This window comes from Aplysia californica, unplaced genomic scaffold, assembly GCF_000002075.1.
Source record: "Aplysia californica isolate F4 #8 unplaced genomic scaffold, AplCal3.0 scaffold00082, whole genome shotgun sequence".
In the NCBI taxonomy this organism is placed as follows: Eukaryota; Metazoa; Mollusca; class Gastropoda; order Aplysiida; family Aplysiidae; genus Aplysia; species Aplysia californica.
The window spans coordinates 1,421,154-1,444,039 of NW_004797352.1; the positions used below are offsets into that span (position 1 = coordinate 1,421,154).

Sequence of the window (22,886 nt, forward strand, 5' to 3'; positions counted from 1 at the left end):
TTCAGAGCATTTTGTGTTTATTCAGTACAAAGACGGTTATTATAATGATAAAGAGTTAACAAAATTAGCGTCAGCTGAAAGATCAATAATAAATGGGAACAAAATGCAAGCAAGAAAAGAGCTTATTATTGCAAGAAACGAGAAGTAAATGTGTCATTTCCAAGGGCTCATTCTCTTATTTTCCTAAATGTGATGATTCAAGTATGGTAAATCAAAACGGACACAGAAAATACACATTTTAGTTTAAGCCAGATAATTCTTTTTTTTTTTACTTGGGGAGAGGACAAAAAAAAATCCTTAATATTCCCAAAATGAGAATTTTGCACACAAAAAAAATGCCCTTAAAAAAACTAAATCTACAAAAGTTTATGAAAGCTTGGTACTGTAATATATATATATGTGTACATGATGTATTATATTATGAATATAAAGCATGAAAAACAAATCAGTGAAGGGATAGATACAAGAAAAGACCAACAGTAAATGCTTGAGGTGCCATAAGTCCTTTGTGGGGTTGAAAAACCCACAGTGGAAATATTTCAACTCAATGGGTCCAAAAGAAAACCCAAAAAAGAAACCCTGAGTGATGTTCCCTTGTGAAATGCGATTCAGTTTCAATCAATGGAAAGTTAATAATTGTTAGAATGTCGCACAGACAAGAAACTGTTCAATTACCATGAAAAAGCCAGCTTACTTAAACCTGTGCACAAACTCGGTGCATTTCTTCACAAAATCGTGAGTCAAACAAACCCACATTTTTTTCCATCCCTTTGTCTCTACTTGACATTGATAACACACTTGTTAAAAAACACCCTTGAGGCACAGTAGAACTCCAAAGTGCAATATCAACACAAGACAGACTTGGTGTTATTGACAATCAACACCCCTTCAGCAAAAGATTGAGAGATTTAGTACCAATGTTCATTATCACAGACTTTTTTTTGTGTTGATTCAGGCCACTTAAAGCAGCTCAAAGCTTTACTTCAAACAAGAACAAAAGAAAATGAGAAAGCTCAGGCTAACATAAGTGAACTGAAATATTTTAACAGAGATCCTACAAGCAAAAGTGAGGGAAGTTTCCGCCAAGATTGCATTCCTACAGCACTGTCTCAATCACTATCAGACAGGAGCTAAGATACTGAAATAATCTAAAGTCTTCCACTACGGCAAAACACCAAAAACATAACGCGGGAGATCTGTCCGAGGAAAGGTTCTTCAAACCTTTGGTCACTGTTGTCTAACACAATTTAAACATGGCCCAAAGAAGTATTATATGGGTGTGCATGTGATGGACGCAGCCATGAAACAGATTTGATGCGCTGCTCTAATTCTAATTAGAAAACTTTCAGCACACAGCTTTAGCCACCCGACAGCCCTTCGAATAAATTTTGCTTTTCCCCTCACGTCTATAGACAAGAAATTAGTGTCAAAAACACTATAATATATATATGTATGCATGAAACATTGATGACAAAAGCAGTTGGCGGAAACAGCCCAAATTCAACCCCACACCAGACAATGCTACTAATCAAAGGTTAAAGGTTACGAGGAGGAACTGGGTACCTTACAAGCACAAGAAGAGAACACAAGAGTATTATTATTACTACAAGCACTAAATAGAAACCTACAAAAGCAACTCACAGGTAACATAAATGAGCTCTCAGAGTGCTGAACATTTTAAACCTGAAAATCTACACTGAAGTCATCATTCCTTATTTGGAAAAATGTAAAAACAGCAACCTTCAAGAAGGGATGAACAGTCTGCTGCTGACTGTACAAAAGCTTGGAGGATTACTCAATGATTACTCAAAGTCACAGGAAATTCACAATGAATAACAGTAACAAAGATGAAACAGTTACATGAATTAGGTGATCATAACCGGGTATACATAAAAACTGCTGCCTTCTACAATGTTTATATTTTAATATTATGTATACAGGCTTCAATTTATTTCCTTTACCTCTACTAACACCCCAGTCTCCACAATCTCCCTAGTCGTCCAAGAATTGGCAGTGTCTAGGTCATTATAGATTTCCAAATTCCAAACGAAAGAAATCCCTACGGCAGACAAAAATCAAGGTGTTTCTCCTCAACTATAAGTGAGATGGAAGTTAAGAATCAACCGCGTAGTTGTCCTGGACTCACAAACTAGGCAGAAAGGAACAATTTGTTGTTTGTACAGCAATTGCCACAAGGCATGTACAGCTCGGCACCAACCCCACGTCAGGCACTTCAGCAGAAACATACATTTTTGTAAGTAAAAGAAGTGGGAAGCCAACAATTACCACCTCAGCGCATCGCTCAAAATGCACTTCTTTGATATGGGACAACCAGGCGTGAAAAGCACTGCCCAATTACATCGTTTCTCATCAAGAGAAACTTGGTCAAAGTAAATATGTGGAGAAGGATAGTCCACACACACACAAACACACAGAAAGATATCATGTACACCAGGAAATGATAAAAAATTCTAACAAAGCAGTAGAGATCAAAAAGCTCACCCCTAAAAAACACAGCATTCATGCAAGTGAGAAACTCTTGCAACAAACAAATATCCATCTCTCAATTTGTATTATTTTCTTGCAGATAACTTCATTCATTCAAAGTACTTCATGCACATGCTCGCAATCAGATCATAACAAAAAAGGAGTGATAGTAGTAGACATAAAGAAGGTGTGCGGACACACCTATTCACTGTACCCATCAATTCAGAGTTGACTTTTCAGTCGACAAGAGTTTGAAAGCAAAGTGAACTTTTAAAATGTATTGCAAATGCTGTACACTGTACCAAAAATTCATCCCTACCGTATTGGTTTTCAAGTATTGACTAGTACTATACTATCTAGTATTGACTTCCTCAAAAAGGAATCCACACTTAATTTCAAAATTAAAATTATGCTGACAATCAGAAAAGGTGGACTGGGCCCTCTATCAATTAAACGCTCCAGACAATAACTGAACGTGATGGTATTCCTCCCGCACAAGTGGAAAGATCAGTATGATGAAGAGAGAGTTTATGATCACCTAGAATGATTTATGAAGGATGGTGGATACTTTTGAGTACTTATACAAGATTTGGCTGTTCACGCTAGTAACATATTTTAGGCACCAAGGTAATTACTTCAATCTTATGAATAAAAAAAAAAGGTTCACATTTTTTTCAGAAGGCAGGAATCACTGTTGCAATGGAGGATGAAACTATGAAATATAAGAATAAGAGAGCATAAACCTTTAGTTTGCTACAGGAACACGGACACAAAAAGTGATAATCTCATGAAGCAGAAATGCAAATAAAATTCACACTCTAGAAAAAGCATTGCACAATGATCAGATCAAGTTAATGGTTGACACAACCACCATCTTCTACAAGACTTAGGAACTGGTATTTCTGACAGAGCTCTTTGAAACTGTCTGTGCACAAAGATCTATAAATGACCTCACAGTACTGAAACTTTTTACTCTGGGCGAATACAGAAAACACACAAGGCCCTTTACCATCTGTCAAACTAAAAATGCATTCACGTATCTTTCATCACCACCCATTAAAGGAAACCTTTACAATTATTCACTTCTGTTCTCAGAAATCAATTTCCATCTGTATGAAACTATAACCATAACAACACAACCGTACTAACTAGTGCTATGGTAAGTACATGGCATAGAAAGTTGGAGATATTAAGGTAGCAATACAGAATAATGTGACTGTGATGTCTACACAATGGAGTCAAAACGTGCATGAATATGATGTGACCAACACAAAAAAGGAAAGAAAGGGTGAACTTATGAATGTTTCTCCCACCTAGCAAAACAGACCCCCCCCCCCCCCCCCCATAATGTGATCAAATCCTCAGACTTCTTCCCTCATGATTAAAATTCACTATAAAGGAAATGGTGAGTCATGTCAGAAATACACACAAAAGCAGACAAGCTCTTGAGGCTTTAAAAAAATTGTTTTTTTTAACCTGTGCCTCTAGCTTGCAAAGAAACAAAAGAAACAACATTAAGGAACAAATTTCCACAACCTTTTCAGGAATTGAATTCGATTTTGCAAATATCATTTACATTCACAGAGATGGAATCATTCTCACAGCAATATTTGATTATCAGAATCATGTGGACCCTTGCAATCAAAATCACCACTGCAACATAATTGTCTTGGCACTTCTCAGTAAAATAACAGTTGAGTGGTCGCTGGAAGGACAAATGGAGAGAATCACATTTACACAAAACTACAGCAGTTTCATCAGAAGACTGATCTACTGCTGTTGCCAAGTGCATTCCACATTTTCCCCCAGATAACTGTCCATCTCCAAGCACTGAAAACACTTAAAATTCACTAACCAGCAATTTAAAATCAGTCGCCATTTCAACTGTCTTGAACATTATGACTTTTAATTCAAAGTTTCTTGACTATGGGAAAATATAACCATATGAGAAATTCCAGTCACGGGTAAATACAGTCCAATATACATAAAATTCTCCACTGAAAGGTCAATACATCTTCTAGACTAAATTTCAACAAAAAACGCACACTGTCATCAAGTTTTAACAATCAGCTTTTTATTACTTGCTTTTTTTTTTTCATTTTGTTTTCATGTCATAACATGTATACGAATGAGTACGAGTAGATGAAAAATCTTCTGAACTACACTAACTTAAGACATGACAAGAATGTTTGTTTGAAAAGATTTACAAAGTAAAAACCCAGTGATGCTCTTCATTGCCACTGAAAAATGAGTATGGCTTCACAAATTATGACGACAAGAACTACATCTTTATAAAAGAAATGTCAATTGGTACACAGTGCTAAAAATTCCTTATTAGTTCGGCAAGACAGAGAACAAAAGTTCAGTATTTGTGCTTAACTTATTTCCCCATTTCTAGTGTGAGAGGCATCAGCATTCTCAAAACAAATGTGTTATAACTTCTATACTTGAGAGACCGGTGGGTCAAACCATGAACTGTACTTTGTCTTAGCTTTCTTAAGGGACCCTTAGTAAAATTCTTAAAACCTGGTTTCACATTATTTTTTTAATCAGACGCATGCTCCATTCCCCCCAGAGCTTTTCCCCTGCTCAAGTACAAACCAATAGTTTTCACAAGTGCTTACTCTTCCAGATTATTCCATAAATTAATTTTGCTAAAATATTTGATAAGAATTACACCGAATGCATTCTGAGGCTAACATATAAATCATATATAGACGAAGTGACCTCGTTTCCTCTCCTCAATCTTTACATGACAAAACACTTGTCCTTGTCTTGAAGCTGAGGAAAGAAAAGACGAGCAATAAACCATCTGAACACAACAAAAAATGTACGATTAAATGAGGTCAGCCGCTGTACAATCTTAAATCTTATATATGCACATAAAAACTGTAAATAACAATGAAAAGTAAAAGAGTTTGAAGAGAAACGAATGCGACCTGAAAAGATACTTTGTCACAAAGACACATTTATCAGTTATGAAAGAACCAAGAAGGGAGCACACTATCCAAGTATTCACAATTTCATGTGAATAATAAATTTCTATAAAGAATAATAAAAAAAAATAATTAGAAATTCCATCAACAATAACAACTCAAGATACTAAAGAATATCATTCCGAAAAAATAAAAAGGATGAAGACACAGGATTTGAAGAGTTTTTCTTCAACCAAAGGGAAACCATCAAACACAAGGATAGCAGAGAAAATATCTTCATCTGTAAACACAAAATGAGCAACAAAACACTATTTCAATAGGATCGAACCATAGAACTCACTGGTGAGCTTGCTTTGATATCTCTCATACAAAACGTTGTAACATTTGCATTTTTGCTTTTTTGGTAAGTGTTTTATGGCGCTCGCAACTGCACACGAGACACATTACATATTTTCATTTTGGTAGGAATTGATTTTGAATTTTGCCTGGGTGGCAGCTGAAGCCTACTTTTATTGATTTTAGGACCATCAAGGGATCTTTAATGTGTGCAACTTGTACACGAAACCTCTGAGATTTTTCCGTCCTTATCCAAGAAGGCGAGGTGTTAGATCTCACCTACCATAAGGTATGACAGTCTAAGTACACAAGAGTCTTCAACAACTTCCACTTCAAACACAGATTGCTCCCTTTACGCAAACCAGATCAAATTTCAGATGATTTCCAGCTTCTGTAACTTGGCTTTACACCTACAAACAAAAGCCCTGGGATGGCTGCAACACCATACAAAAATCTAGGACCCACAAAAAAAATAAAAATGAACACACTAAAGAAACACTTACAGACTTTCAGTAAGACTCCATGTTTGAACAATCAATATTTGTTAAAACTTTTCTTACCTCAATACTGCCAATGAAAAAGACCAGGCGCCTTTCATTTTATTATACTTTCTAGCCTAGTTTACACGACAAAAACAAAATGCATGCCCGCAAAGGCATGATAAAAAAACAACAGCCAAACAAACAAAAAACAAACTGACCTCTTCCCCATCCAACTCATCCCGGGGTCCTCGTCGTCTGGTGCTGTAGGAAGCCACACTGCCTATATTTCTGCTCATTGAACAAGAAGCAACCTCCTGTGACAAAAGAAAATTCATTTTTGAATAAAAGAATTTAAATAATCATTACAAACATTAAAATATATTCAAACTTTTTTACAGAGAAAGAACACTCTTTTTGTGTTGCAGCAGAACAAATTCTAATGCACTACGACTACTAAACATGAAAGACAAGATACCACAGATCACTTCAAAAGAACTATTTAATGATAACTAAAACAATTTTGACATTTCCCTTTTTTCCCCCACAAGTTTTTGAGGTTTGGGTTTACTACTTAAAAAGTCCATAATATACAGTGGGATGAGAAACTTATTAAACTTATTCTTCTAACCCCTCAGAATACAAACACGAGTACATCTGTACAAAGAAACTCTTTTTTTTTTCAAAATGAGAGGATCAAAGCTCATATCCAAGTATCTAAACAAACTTAGTTATTGTAATGAGTGCTACTGCAAAACCTGGCGTTGAGTGAATCACAAATACTTGCTTGCTTCAGTTAGTCATAACTCAATAAGTCAAAGAAGACAAATAAATTGAGCATGGGAACTACAAAACATTATTTCATTGTAAAGTGATTTCAAACACAAGAAAAAACAATCTTGCATCCTGGTGCAGTGGATATCTTAGGGGTCAAAGAATCAATCATAAATACCCTATGCATCCTTGTCCTCAATGTAACTCTTTACATCTTGTCAACTGATACTCTTCCCTTGCCTCACTATTTCTTTTTGTTTTATATAAGGTGCTAGAAAAAGCTCTCTTCCCATTGCAGTATGGCCACCAGCGTGTTTACCTATACAAATTTGACTGCTTCAAGTTTTAAGCTCAGGATTTCATGTCATGGCAGGAAGGGTACACGCTTACTAGCAGCAGGAGTATAGTACATCCAGCCAAATGTTGTAGTAAAGCTACTGACACACAAAAGGGGAGTTTACATGGTTCACATACGACTAGGGAGGATTTATCAAACTTGTAGTAATCTATGAACTCCATATACCATTTAAAAGGTGGAATCTAAGCTGTCATATGTGAGGCATCGTGGTGAAATCAGGCGTTCGTCAAAATAATGAAATTGGAAGAAACCGGCATTTTTCCGCCCGTTCGGTAATTTTTATAGAATTTTTGTTTTTTCACTCCATACCTTTTATGTCCATATAAAATCACATTTCCAAGTGAATTTTACTGAAAAATGTTAATTAAAGGCAAAAAATACGTGATTTTTCAGTTCTCAAGGACTCTGAAGCTATTGGAAGTTACATAACTTTGGCGGCTATTTTCTCCCTAATTTCACCTTTGAAACTAGGCACCCCTTATCTCCTTCAATCGTAAACATTTCAACTTTTCTTCAACATAGAAGAATATTTTGTTCACCAAAAGGAAGGCAAATGAACAGGCTTTATGTCGATACTCAGGACCCAATATGTCCAAAAATTGACAAGCGGCTGATTCCACCACATCGTAACACATATATCAAGGAAAAAAATGTGGGTCATTAAAATATTTGAGCGCTTCAAGTTTTATTGCAAGTAACAACCTAGCAGCCCAGTAAAAAGTTAAAAACTAACTGTCTCATCTTGATCCAACAAAGTTGTTGTCATGTCACCACTGACAAACCAACGCTTGCCCTTCATCACCAAGTCACTGGGTGGGTTGTGGGTCTGGTCTGAGTCAGCACTCCACACCTGACAGACAGAATAAAAAAACAGTATGATAAAGTAAAAATAATACAAAGAGGAGCTGAGATTAAAGTTGAGCAACAATAAAGCGGCTGTTCGTTGTACTTAAAAAGGCAATATGCAGCACATAAACTACAACCATATTCTTACAAAATCACCAAGTCTATAAAATAAATGTCAGGACTTTGAGAAATAAACCAAAAATAGAAAATAACTTGAAACCTGAAACGTGACACGAGAAATTAAGCCATACATCTACAAAGTTGTTGAAGACATTCATCTTGCTTTTCTTCCTCTCTTCGTCAAAGTTGTTGGCAACTCTAAATCTGTGAGTAGTGAAAATACATCATCACACTACAAAATCCCCGTCTTCATTTTCTTAGCTTTTCCAATAGTCGGACATTGCTTCTCGCACCTTTCTGCAATAAAGGTCGGTCCCTTTCTATTATGCCTTGTCTTTATACTTTATAATACTAAGGCTGGGGCAGATGGATACCACCCTCCCAGAGTACAGAAACTTCTGAACCAGCACGGCTTTCTGAAAATGGGTAAGCGAGTGTAAGCAAGTAACTTGAACAAACAAGACAAGCAGCTTGCAAAGATGTTGTTATATGAAAGGGAGACAAAGCTACATACTGTGATGGTCTGGCCTGCTTTCAGGACATTCTTTTGAAACTTGTGGCGGGTCTCGTTGTCCCCTGACACATGCCTGATTTGCCAGTGAAACAGATGTACATCCTGTGGAAAAGAAGTGTTATCATGAAGCTCAATGTCTATGAGGTCATGAGTCTGTACTTGATTATACAATACTTTTAGTAGAAGCAACCCCTGGGTTTCTAAAAAGTTACATTTGTATGCAAATTCAAAGAATATTTGATATATATATAGCAATGAGAATCAACAGTTTATCCTTTCAAACACACCTACTTAGCGACCACCATAGGCAACTAATATCCAAAGCACCTGGTCTTCCAAAGCTTTAACCTGCAAAACTCCTTAACAACTTATTGAAAGTCTACCTTCTCCAAACTGTGCTAAAGGACCGAAGCCCATAGGCAGCTAAAATTAACAACATTTGTCAATCAATGGTTTTAGTGATGAAAGTCTTGGGTATTACTGGAGTGTAAAGTTTATAAATAGCAACAATGACGTCTTCATCTTTTAGAACAATATGATAATAACCAGCAGATGAATTCATGCCCATTAAAATGACACATTTCAGGTCATAAACAAGGTTATAAATTAAGAACTTGGGAGGTAACAATTTCAAGAAACTGAGCAGCAGGTACAAGAAACTTTTTACCAGTCACTGGAGTAAGTAGTTTAGCATGGGGTTTTACGGCGCTCGCAACTGCATAAGGTCATATGAGCGCGCGAAACAAGTTGGGTTTTTTTTTTTCAATAGTTTATTTCTAGGCCTGATACTGGTCAATATTTCTATTTAAAATTGTTAATAAAACGCAAAAAATCGAGTGTAAATAGATTTTAGATTTAAATTTAAATTTAAATTTAAAACAACTTGCTAAATGACACTTTAGAAAATTTCATAACTTTCTATAAAGGCCAATGGCTTTCATAAAGTCCAAAATTCTGTTGGGATCAACGACGGAAGAAATGTCTTGCAATTTTTTGCTTTTTATAGTATTTCCTTCGGGTCTCTCCGAAGTCTAGACATTAGGTTAAAAGGTATCTAACAGTAAAATTGGTGTCGCATCCGGCACTGAACAGCTTCTCTTTTCCCTGATGGAGGTATTTGTGTGTTAGGGCCGTGTGTCCCATGCGTAATTAATAAATAACTTTGTCTTTTCTGGAGAGGCCCGAAGGATTTCGCGGTCCCGGTTCAGGTTTAATGTTGTGTAGTTTGTTATTAGTTTGTTTTTTCCAATTGCTCCCCCACAGACTGGAGGTGTACTTTTTGACTTTATTTTTAAAGTTAGTCTGTGGGAGGGTGTTAGTCGTTGATCCAAACAGAAGGGATAAGGATTTCTTCGCCAGGTCATCTATCTGCTCGTTTCCTCGAATGCCCACATGGCTAGGTATCCATGCGAACTCCATATTTTTCTCTGTTTGAGTTAAAGTGTGTATTTTCTGTTGTAGCGTAACTATTTTTGGGTGTAGGAGTGTGTAGTTTGTGAGTGAGGTGATGCAAGACAGAGAATCAGAAAGGATACAGTGCCATGTCAATGGCAGTAGATTCCGCAGAGACCAGTCACTGTACGTTCCCCGAGAATAAACACTTAACTATAATTTTTTTACACATCCAACTTAAGAAGAAATGTGAATGAATTCAAATGCCTGTCAAAAAGCTTTTTTTAAAATCAGTCACAGGTCGAAAACAAACATTACTGAAGTTTGCATGCATTCTTTTGTTAAATGTGCACATGCTCAATAATACCACAGTAATATTTTCATATCCTTAATTCCTTGCTTTCTGTTTAGCACCAAAAAATTTGACAACAGTAAACAACTGGAAGATTACAAAAGCAACCATGATTAATTACGAAACCAAATACTTTTCCCAAAGCAATTCCTCAAACCCTGATGCATTCTAACTATTTAAAAAAGGGAAGGCATTACCTTGTCGGTGGTATTGGTCAGCTTGACAAATTTGCCATCCGTGTCGACATCACTGATATCCACTCCACAGGAGGAAGTAGCAGACCTGGAGAAACCACTGGAAGCAGTGCGCTGTGTGTACTCTTCAACCGCCTGGCCAATGTCCATCCTCTTGCGCTTTCTGCCACCACTTGATGATGAAGCTGTGGTCATTGAACGCTGCTCTGTCATAGAAGCTGAAATGTTCAATCTGTGGGAAAACATTTTGAAGTAAGATTGGGAAAATGATAGGAAAATAAAGACTTGAATAAGCATGAAATCAAAGACAAAATATGAACCTTGAGAAAAGAAGGTGCTGCAACTTATGAATCTTTGTCAAAAAGCATGGATCACTTGACAATGCGTATGGAAAAACTCAATTTCCCCCTCTGTGATATAAAATGTTCACAAGTAAAATTTTCTTAAGAAAAACAAAAACTTTTTGCTATAGATAGCAGCACTTAATCCAGATTAGGTCATAAAACCAGAGTGATCCCAGAAAGTTTATCAGCAGTTGATGAAAATGAAGGTACTATAAATAACAAAGCAAAACAGAAAACAGGATTTAAAGTCTAGGCCAGCTCATTCTTCAGGTTCTGTCAACAAGCAGAAAGAAAAGTCAGGGAATATCAAGGTTTTGGAGTTTGCCCTTATGTTATCTCTTTAACCAAAAGCTCAGCAGAAATGGAGGTCTCACTGCACATTAAAACTGAAATGAACATTCATATCAATGGTGTCATTCTATGGGCCAATGTTCTGAAATCATTTTAAAGCATATTCTGTATGTTGCAAATATAAATCAGGAGTTAAAATGCACTATGAAGAGCATAGAAACTACTTATGGCTAACGTTTGTGTCTGTTCTTATCACTTAACCCTCATCCTGCGGGAGCCGGGTTTTTGTAGCCCGATAAGCCTATTTCGGCACCTCGCCTACGTTCTGGTCCCGAATCAGTGTAGCACCTGGCTCAGTGCACGCGCATCCTCTTACGTATCATTCGGGTCCCGAGTCGGATCCCCATTCACGCAGGTCAAGTGTGTGTGCGTCAGTCTGCTTGAGTTTGTGTGCGTTTGTGGCCTTCTTCTAGAACCGCATGCGTTGGTTCGTAATCGAGGCATACGTCTCATTCAAAACATGCCAAGTTGATAGCTCTAGATGTTCGTCCAATGAAATTATAGAAGAAATTGACCCACTTAGACATGAGGAGCTCGAAAGGATAGTCAGAAACAAGACTTCCATTTTTCCATACAAAATATTTCAAATGAGCTTGATTTTGTATGAAATGATACTACATGATAAAAAATAAGCTTGTTTGATAGTTTTGAATACCATTGTGCATGTACAAAGAACAATTTGAGTGTAAAACATTCGGAAATTGACCTAAATTATCCCCTTTCGAACCTCAGGTCATTCATAACAACAAAAGCGTCCAGAAAGGTTATTCGAATGGGCGTAACTACTCGTAATGTCTTATCAGCTTGCGAGAGGGGGTTATTCAAGTGTTTGTAACACTTTATAAATAGAAAGCTATGAAGGATAGAGCATTATTTTCATCATCGGTTAACACACTCCCGCGGTATTCATGGCGAAAACACACGTTTCCCGGCGCGCACGCTGTACACCAACAGTACACACTGAGTGACCCCGGCGGCCTGCCCGGCAGGTCCGACGTATTCGGTTGCTGATAAGATACGCATCTGGGCACAGACGCAAGATAAGAGTTAATAATCAGAAAGCCTGTTGAACTATTTTCAGGAAACCATTTACATTATAATAAGAGCATGTAACACCTTCAGTATTGTATTTATATGTATGCACAGTTGACATGAATTGCCTTACCTGGTCTCCTCTGACTCCAACAGCTTCCTGTAAGCCTCAATTTCCCTGTCTAGTTTGATCTTGATCTCCAGCAGGGCAGCATACTCTCTCTCCAGTTCCTCCACTTGAGCACGGAGGCGGCTGATCTCTTCATCTCGCTGCTTCATCCTCAGGCGGAATTCATCACGTTCTCTCTCCAGCTGCTTGTCTATATCCTTCACACGCAGATCAAGGCCTGCATTCTGCAATAACACATTGTAAAATTCCATTATTACATTTTCATAGGTGCCATGCATCAAAATCCAAAAGAGAGAAGCAAGGAGAAGACCATCCTGTTCAGTGGAGTCCAAATTCTCAAAGAGGGGAGGGGGGTGTAACATATTCCTAGCTCCACAGTTTACTTACTATTGCCTTTTAGACATCATCCCAGGTGACTGACCGTTCAGTTGGGTGCAGCTATTTTACAGGTGACTAGTGGTGAATGACCAGTGACAAGTTCCTTCAAGGTCTTTCTCCAAATTCCATCTATTGTTAATCACCTTTCACTTTAGTTCACTTTATCAAGAAAAGGAAGCTCTTCACTTCACTCTAATGCTTTATTGTGAATACATTTCACCACAGTTGACACAATTTTGATCATTTCAAAGAAGGATTGCTTTGGATTTTTCTTTTCAAATTTCCAGTTGTTGGTATGATAAAAATGTGGTTACTTGTTTTGTAACCTCTAAATGTTTTCTATAACAAGTGCAAGATGGATCATACTTGAACCAGTGACAATGCCTCAATAAACAAAGAATCGAAGGAAAATAATGTACTTCTTAATTAACACGAGGAAGCCTCTCCTGAAAGAAGCAAGTCACCATGACTCTTCTGGAGACTATTCCAAGCAGGATATCAATTCCAAAAAGGAACCTGTACAATTTGGTAAATGTCTTTACATATTAAAAGTTAAAATAAAACTGAAAGGATGTGCCTACCTCAGATTTCAGTCTTCCAATTTCAGCAGAGAGATCATCCACACTCCTGCGGGCCAGCATCAGTTCCTCCCAGGCAGCACTGGACGACTGACTGTTGCGTTCAAGCTGGTTCCTCAGATCTTCAACCTAAAAAAAGGCAGATGTGTAAACATTGAGACTGAAATATTTATAGAACTGTAAACACAGACTTTAAACCCTTTCCATAATATATCCATCAAATAAGTGGATTCTGAAAACACAGCTTGTTGCTGTCTGGCCTGAAATTTTGAGCATTCCACTAGCTAAAACTTACTTCCATCCCCGAAACGAATAATTCAGAAAAATAAGGAACAAATATCACTTTATAAAGATTTTTCCATGTGTGCCAAACAAGATAAAATACAAACAAATTCATTCAGAGAGAAAAGGTTACTTGAACACAACTGGCAGTCATTAAGTTCAACAACAGCTTCTCCCTTTTTCTGCGTCTGACATCATTCTCAGTATGTCCATTGATTCAGAAAGTACCTCCTTCTAATCTGAAACGTTCGATTGTATCAATAAAACGCCATTTCTGGCTTGTCGATCTTCTGAACAGTCTGATAGTAGTCCTCTATTCTGGTCTTTCCTCCCATGCTATGCACACATGAATTCTATAGCCATGGGCACATGAATTTGTCAGTAACTCTGTGCCTTCTTTCTGGCAGATGCTTGTACTTTTATACTTAAGTGCTTAAAAATGATTGATGGTAAAGTAAGGGTCACCGTAGTAAGACCTCCGAGGTACCTAGATCGACCATCTTACTTTGTAGGCATAAACAACAAAGAAACATAGAATGTAAGTCCAAAGCAACAACATGCAATGTTTGAAGTCCAGTGCAACCAGAGGCACCAGCCTCTATAAGGTTCAACTGTGTGAGACAAAATTTGTGCAAGAATCTAGAAGCAAAATTTTTTTAATGGTGTGCCAGACTCACCAAAGCCTACAACCAAAACAAGGGCTAACTGAAACCGCATCACCATAAAAAATATTTAAAAATCATAGTTTCTCCAAAAAGAAAAGAATGTCCTCAGCTTCAGCTGTCAGGTCTAAATGACTAATTTCAAATGACACTCCTTAAATTCCGAAATTGAGTTTTTCGATGAAGAATTTATTTTTTAAACCATGGATCAGCAAAAATGTTAAATTTTAAAATACTGACCAGGGTGGAAAAACTTGGTCACAGAAAGACTTCTGGTAATTACTGGAAGACAGTAAGGTCTGCTACATCCTGAAACCAATACACTCTATCACAGACCTATGAGGGATATATCCAGAACAAGATCAAAGAGAATCTTTTACCTTGCTCTCATAAAGAGTCTCCAGTTCCACTTTGACAGACTGCAAGTCATAATCGTGTTGGGCACGGATTTCCCTGAGGGCATCCTGTAGTCGTGCCTCATACTCCTGTTCAATTCTGCCATCAACTTCTTCCAGCTGGGTTGTGGTGCGGACGCGAGATTCTTCCAGTTCCTGAAACAACGAAGAACAAATACAATGAAAAAGAAGAACAGAAATATATGCAAGTCTGATACGAAAACATTCTAATCCCAACAGAAGCATTAACCGAGTACATAAGAAAAAATTCTTTGGTTTTTTTTTTTTTACTGTTTTAAGAATGAAGACGGAAGAAAAATGGAAGATTTCATTCCCAGCCGTTTCAATTTTGAACAGAGAACAAACCTGGACTTATACTAACTAATAGACCTCACTTTTCATAATTGTTCCTTTTGTTCCCTCTCATGTTTCTCATCTAGCAAAAACAAAGTGGCAAATGAATGTTGGTATAATTGTGGAATAAAGAAACCAGTCTACTCTAATGAGAACAAAAAGTTGTGTCCTGTGCAGAGTCTAAAAGAAGAGCCAGAGAAATGAATTTTACGTCTTTTGACTTAATAGAGGTGAGTAGATACAGCAGGCGAAATTCTTTTTTTAAAAGTACCCTTCGAAGACAAGAAAGAATCAGCCTGTAATCTAGCAACTATAAATTCAGCAGCCTTAACGCTAGGCCACTGACACCACACAACCAACCTAAAGACCATAAATCTGGCTTGACTTTAAAGAATCAGGCACACAACCTACAGATGGCCCATCTAAAAGCATAATAACAACAAGACTATTAACTCATACCTGTTCATAAACTTGGCTCTTGAAGTGCAAGTCCTCCTTGAGTGTCTTCACCCGATTCTGAAGGTCCACACGCAGCAGTGTTTCTTCCTCCAGCTGTTTCTTGGCTGCTGCCAGCTGCTGCTCCAGTCTGTTCAGCTCATTCTTCAGGTTCTGCAGAATGACATGAAGGGTAAAATATAGACATGGTTAGAGGAACATAGAGAACTGGAATAAAAATCACAAGAACAAAGCATAAAATCCTGAAAATACAGAAAGAGAATGTACACATACACAAAAAGACAGCTTTTATTTGTTTTACTTGAGTAAAGAAGAACATAAAACAATAACAGTCATTTAGCGCTGGGGGAAAGGCAAGAAAAAAAGAAACAAAAGAGCAAAGATAAAGAAGAAGAAGGGCCTTTATCAGCGACATCCTTCAACTACACACGTACACAAAAAGGGGAAAAAAAAGGCTCCATAACTGAGTAAAGAAAGGCACATCGACAAATTGATTGCTGGGGAAAAGTAAGACAGAGAGACAGAAACAGCAGAGGGAAAGTAAAGAATCAAACAGAGGCGCCCTCCAAACAACAGAACAGTCATAAATCATTTCAAAACACAACATCACAACACTAAAACATACTGTCACAAGTGGAACACGGACACAAAAGCATCCATTCAGTTTAATTATTTTATTATGAAATAAGTAATGCCAATGCATTGCTGCTGACCCTTTTGCCTTGAAACAAACACATAAATAACTTCCAAAGCATGAAATAAAATTCAAAAGGATTATTTGCTTCATTAAAAAAGAATTTGTAGGAAAATCCTGCATGACAAAAAAATGTATAACATTATGAAATCGTGACGCAACGCATAGATTAGTGGGCAATTAAATTGACCTCCCATCACAAGTTTTCTGGTAATTTTATTTATCTAAAAGAACTTTTACTTAAAATTACAAATGTTTAGACAATTATAACATGGAAATAGTCTTTACGTTTTGTTTCATGAAAGAGAAGTGCCTTGTATCCCACACTGATGCAAAAAGCAAAATAAAACAACATTGCGCATCTAGTACTACCAATAAACTATATTTTAAACTTTTCCTTCAGAATTTCCTTACTCCAGGGAGAGACCAAAACCCGAGATAATAGCAACACCCTCCCCAAAAAAATTTCAACTGCCATTAGGGATTGGTGGTAAGTACATCGAATCATTAATTAACGCAGTCTCCATTATTGATCCGACACTTTACAGGTGTTACCGCACCACAATCCATTTAAGCATATGACGGGGAAGCCTCATGCAATATTTTAATTAATTAAAAGCCGGGCCCCATTTGATATGAAGTTTGCACCAACAGCATGAAATGCATCAAGTGTTATTTTTCGAGTGAACAACAATGGATCAGAAAACCCCCCCACTCCTTTCTCCACTATTTTCCTTCTAAGACATTACTTTTTAAAAATAATTTAACTAACAATTCAATAGCCACAAAAATGTACAACTATTGCACTAATTGCAACTTTACAAGCTTCAATAATTCCCAATTACAATCTACTAGCTAGCTATTATTAAGTAATTTTAAATGGCAAGCCATTAAAACATAATAAGAAATATACCTGATTCTCTTTCTCAAAGTCACGGGCACTGAACTCAGCCAACTGCCTTTCTAGCACTTGAACACGGCGCTCCAAAGCATTGGCATCACGATCTCTCTTGTTGTATCTGGAAGAAACCAATATATTGTAGTTATTTTCAGAAACTCAGGAAAAGCAATTTAACACAATTCATCAAAGTACTCTTAGAAGCAGGATCAAACTTTTCCAAAATAAAATATTTGTTTCATTGTTAAAATCTTAATGCAAAACAGTATTGCATCTTAACACACTCAGGCTAAAAAAGATTACAAATACAAGAGATGTGGCAACATTTCATTAATGCGAAAAATTCAGTGAAATTTTACTTTCACACATGCACCAAGATGAACTGCTTTTGAGGGCTACACTTAACTACCATCTTTTTGCTGCAGAACAAACATATTATATGGCCACTAAAGACTGTCACAAATCAACTATTAAACCCCCCCCCCCCAACTATTTGCAGAACATCAAATTATCATATTATTATTATGGTGAAATACAGGAGGCATGCCACCTTGCAATTTATCCCAAGAAATGTAAGGAGAGAGTGCGAAAAAAAGAAAAAGAAAACAATCAGTCACAGAAAGCATTACCAATATAAAAATAACATAACCTCAATCTAAATCTAGATCTATCTTGAAAAAAAATCCTTCTGGGGTCAAACACGACCTAATGTCAACAATAAGACAATAGGGGAGCAAGGGGAGTGAGTGTGAGTACTTTTCCCCTTCTAGGGATCTGATTATTTACACATACCTATGGACTATGGTAGTAAGGACACAAATCCCCATTGTTTATATTTGTATCCAACTCCAAGCACATTGAATGAACAGATCCAAGCACAGGGGATATTGGGCAAGCAGGATAAGTAAACAGTACATACTTAACACCTGTGTGAATACCTCCTCCAATTGGCTATAAACTGACCTTTCCTTATCACAAGAGCAATAAATTACCCTGTGAACCATAGATGGCCCTCTCCTCTCCACTCAACAAGGACAATAACCTGCTCTGTTATCATTCCCCCTAGACCCTATGACCACAGGTCAATAGTGAAAGTACCAGTTTACATTGGGATTCAGTTGAGAGCTTTTAGAAGGGAAAGACAAGCAAACTGCTTCTCAATATGAAAGCCAATATCATGGGGCCCATTGGGGGTAAAAGTGAACACTACCCGACTTCCCATACAAACATGAGGATGATACTAGTCATTCAAACAAAGAGGATTACTTTGAAAATTATAATTATAACTATGAAAACTGGAGCAAACTCATTCCTACATCACTTTAACCCAAGCAGACTGTATACTTTGCTTACTTTGAATCAAAACATTCGCCTCCATCTCAGAGTTCAAAGTTTATAAAGGAAACTCATTTTTTGAAGAGAAAGTGTGGTATTTTAACATTCCAAGATTTAAATTGAACCAAAGAAAAAATGCTTGCTTCAAGTATCACATTTCTACTGATACGGCGTGTCTGTCTTCAACACACTAGATTTACTAGTTGTTTCAAATTGTTTTTAGTTATTAGCAGAGTTTAATTAATTCATGAATTATTGAATACTTCCAGAAATTTTCATTGGGTGGTCATATTAACTTATTTTTTCTTGTCATTACATTTAAATGAATTATGAAATTACTTGAATGGCACCAATATTGTAAATGGAGGAATGCTTTTGTTTGAATTGTTTATGTTTCCTTAAATATCACTGTAAGAATGAAAACATACTATCCTTTGTCTTAGGCTGTGAACATAACTGCTACGTCCAGAAAAAAAAATTCAAGAAGCAACACTGCCTTTACTTGTGTTGCTGTATCCTTGTAAAATATCTACAGCTCATAGCTCACTTTGCAGAAGAAAAAACATGTCAGTATGTCACGAACAATAGTAGAAACAGTGTCAGTGGACTTCAAGAAGGCTTTTTCACTCTGAACAAAACATAAATATTATATATATATTATATAAACAAAAACACGGTTCCCAGCCTGGAACTAAGAAAAAAATAAAATTTATCATGTATTAAATTGAAATGCCTTCGCCTTCTATGTGTTGTTTTGAAGTTAAACATCTGTCTGCAATTAAAATTAAAATAGAGTTTTCCTGAAAGCTTGATTTGTGATAGTTCTTGTGGCCATTTAACCTCTAAATAACGGTGTTTATTTTTCTCGAAAACACAAGGAAACACTCGAAAACACTAGGAATCACTCGAAATCCCTTGATACCTTACCCCCGGACGCTTACCAAAGCCTTGATTTTCGTCTCATGGCCGTAACGAAATTGTCTTTGCCACCCAGAACGAGAGAAAGTTAGAGTGGGAAATAGGTGGGGAGAAAGAAAGACAGAGACAAACAAAGAAAAAGAGAAGGTGAGCGATACACAGAGGAGAGAGAGAGATTGTCCTGATTGAAATTATGATTGTCCCGATTGAAATTATGACATTGTTCTTTTCTTCAAATTGTGATTCCTCCAACTCCAAAACGGAGGAAAAACAATCATTCATGAAAAAAAGACATCCGCAATCTTCATTTAGATCTAGATCTACGCTAGCCTCGAAACTAGATCAATGATTTATGTCTGTCTGTCTAGATCTAGACCTAGATCTACTCTAGGTCTACCCTGAGCCAAGAGGGCGCTGAAACTTTCCGAAATCACAAAAGAGTTCCCCTACCGGGTTTGTATACTTTGTGACTTTGTTCCCGGTTACCGGGTCTGTATACACTAGGACTAGGCTATACACTCCCTTCTAGCATAGCCTAATCTTCGATTCTAGGCTGCCTTCTGATACTAAAATGATGATTTCATCCAAAGGTACAAAGGTGATTTCGAGTGATTCCTAGTGTTTTCGAGTGTTTCCTAGCGTTTTCGAGAAAAATAAACACCCCTAAATAAGGCCTACCTAGATCTAGATCTAGATCTAGAACTAGATCTAGAATCTAGATCTATATTGTTCTGGGTATTTTTTTACTTTCCCTCCCGTCTCACACTCAGCTACCAGTTGTCTATTTTCTACTAAATATTGATGCGCTGAACACGAATATCAACTTCATTTCCGTCGCAAATTAATGATTTTTGAAATATTTGATTGTTTTTAACCGAGATAGACATGCTTTGGACCAATCGGGGGGTTACAGGGGGGCATGCCCCCCTGTTTTTACACCCATAATTTGATATTTTACAGTTAGATTTGAAATTATCTTGAAAATAATTGATTTGCGACAGTTTTAGTGGCTTTATGTGTGATCTGCAGCAAACAGTACAGCAGTTTGACCCCTGAAACAGTGCATCTGTGTGCGGGAGTGAAAGTAAAAATTTACCTTGTTCTGCAACCAAAAATATGATGAATGCCCGGTGTATCTCAGATTTGTGAGCAGGAGAGATTGTAGAAACTTATCATTCAATGATTTATAAATATCTTTAAAATTTATTAGGACCTGTATCATTGCCCCACACAACTAGATCTAAGTGCGCTGGACAGAATTTTTAAGGGTGGGCCTATTGTCCCACATAGGCCCTACTGGTCAACACTCATTAGCAAGATCTAATCATTCAAATTCTTAGACTGACTGGCAACATTATCGTCCAGGTCGAGGACGAGGCCTAGATTTTATCAATGATAATTAGATCTTTGCCTAAATATTATATTAACATTAATCCCTCTAGAATTTATTATGTCCTGTACGTCATATATGAAGTCTCCTGTCTCGGAAGGTGAAAATCTCACCTTGATTAAGTTAACTTATCATGGGTCTCTGCTGAGGAGAATGAAATCAAACATCAAGACTTAACTTCAGATGTCAGAACTCTCTACGATCACAATCAAAACAAAGTTCTCTGCATCAGGATCAATGAATGGAGTCACGAATTCTGCCTTTCTTGCTTCCCTAGGCTAGACAATGCAGAGTACTATGAGCCTAAAAATAGATTGAGGGGTTAGAAAGACACGGCGACCGGCGCTACCGGTATCCTCCTGAACACAAACAGGAAATGATTTTCTGTCGCCTACAAGATCTCAATGATCAAGGCATTCAAAAAACATTGGAAACCAGGCACATGATTACGATGAATAGGAATTATAATTCAAAAACTACAGTCTACTCACTTTGCGAGAAGATCTTCATAATCCGTCTTGTATTTGTTTGCTTCGATCTGCAATCGGGCCTTTTCTTTTGATGTTTCGTCCAACAATCTGCGTAGCTCAGCAAGTTCCGATTCGTAGAGTGTTTTCACACTGGTGACTTCTCTCTTCACGACTTCTTCTGTTGAGCGAACTTGTAGAGCAAGACGACTATTCTCAGCTTCAAGGCTTCTTACTTTGTCGATATACGCAGCAAGACGATCGTTCAAACCTTGAAGTTCCTCTTGCTCTTGAATTCTTGATAGTCGGGCCGGTGATGGCGGGCGGCCTAATCCTCCTGAACGTCGGCTTTGCGACGACGAGCTGCTGAAGCTCGTGCCTGCTTCTTCTCCTCCAGCTCCACCTCCACCTCCTGATGAGGAAGAGTAAGTTGTGGTGACAGTCTTCCGTGTCTGCTTCATAATGATGTAATGGTCAGGTAATCAACTTCTTTCAGCGTGTAACTTCCAATCCGTATACACACGAACCCAAACAGAACACAACTCTCCAATGGCCGGTAACTCAGCGGTAACGCGGTACAACGCGTGCTCGCGCGTTTTCGGTCATGTGACCACGCACCTTGCCGGTGTATCCCACGATTCGCTTCCGCATGGGCGGCTATGTGTGTCAGTTATTGGCGTGGGTGGTGGGTGGGTAGCCTAGGCCTAACGGTGAGGGGCGAAAGCCTCGCAGTTCGGATTGAGCGATGTTCTAACGGCACAGAAGGGAAAAGCCAATTTGTCTAACCATATTTACTCTTTAGGCTATATGTTACACTCTTTAGCTACAACCACGCGATAGCAAGAGAGTTGCCAGCGCGTAAGCATTAAACTGAAATAGATCTTGGATTCTCTAGATTAGAATTGCTAAATCCCAGTTCCAGCAATAAAAGCACATCTCACTGTTTCCACTGTCAGCCGTCTTCGGTTGCACAATACATGACGTAGTCATATTATACTACATGTACTATGATAGCTAATTATGATTCTGGCATCGTATCTTGGCATTTATAAATAATATGATTTTAATACATTTAGTGAACCATCTTGTCCTTTTTTCTTTTTTTTTTCTATTTCTCTGAGCTATCGTGTACGAATGCTATCGACCGACGGACAATCATGATGTCATCGGCCTCCTTCGAAAATACCATTTTGGGGGCTTCAAACATCTTTCTAGTTCAATCAAGGATAAGCATAATTCAAGAAGGTGGCTCGCCCACGTTGTTTCCCTTCCCTTTTTTAAAGCTATTATATCCTCCATGATTCGCCACGATCATTGTGACAAGATGAGGGACCCGCGTACATTCTGAATTCCTCTGACAACGTGGTGGTACAAACGGGAACGGGATCGCGTCCACAAACTCAAATGACACCTGTGCTCTTTTCCTCTTTGACC

General features: G+C 37.6%; 1 protein-coding gene across 1 annotated transcript; it reads right to left on the reverse strand.

Moving 5' to 3' along the window:
- LOC101851857 (lamin-B1) lies at positions 1-22,050 on the reverse strand. Its single transcript, XM_005094469.3, has 11 exons — positions 21,477-22,050; positions 17,358-17,463; positions 15,754-15,903; positions 14,926-15,096; positions 13,605-13,730; positions 12,649-12,869; positions 10,792-11,020; positions 8,851-8,952; positions 8,104-8,220; positions 6,460-6,555; positions 1-5,268 (listed from the first exon to the last, which is right to left on the reverse strand). The coding sequence occupies exons 1-11, from the start codon at positions 21,911-21,913 to the stop codon at positions 5,236-5,238; spliced, it is 1,788 nt and encodes a 595-aa protein (XP_005094526.1). The 5' UTR covers positions 21,914-22,050; the 3' UTR covers positions 1-5,235.
- Positions 22,051-22,886: the final 836 nt, after the last annotated feature.

What these genes read in the sequence shown, in the direction of transcription:
- LOC101851857 (XM_005094469.3), bottom strand. Translation starts at nt 21,913, where the DNA reads ATGAAGCAGACACGGAAGACTGTCACCACAACTTACTCTTCCTCATCA. An exon ending in TATGAAGATCTTCTCGCAAA is followed by an intron (nt 17,464 to 21,476) that starts GTGAGTAGACTG and finishes GGTTTCTTCCAG; the next exon opens with ATACAACAAGAGAGATCGTG. An exon ending in AAGCAGGCCAGACCATCACA is followed by an intron (nt 8,221 to 8,850) that starts GTATGTAGCTTT and finishes TCTGTCTGTCAG; the next exon opens with GTGTGGAGTGCTGACTCAGA.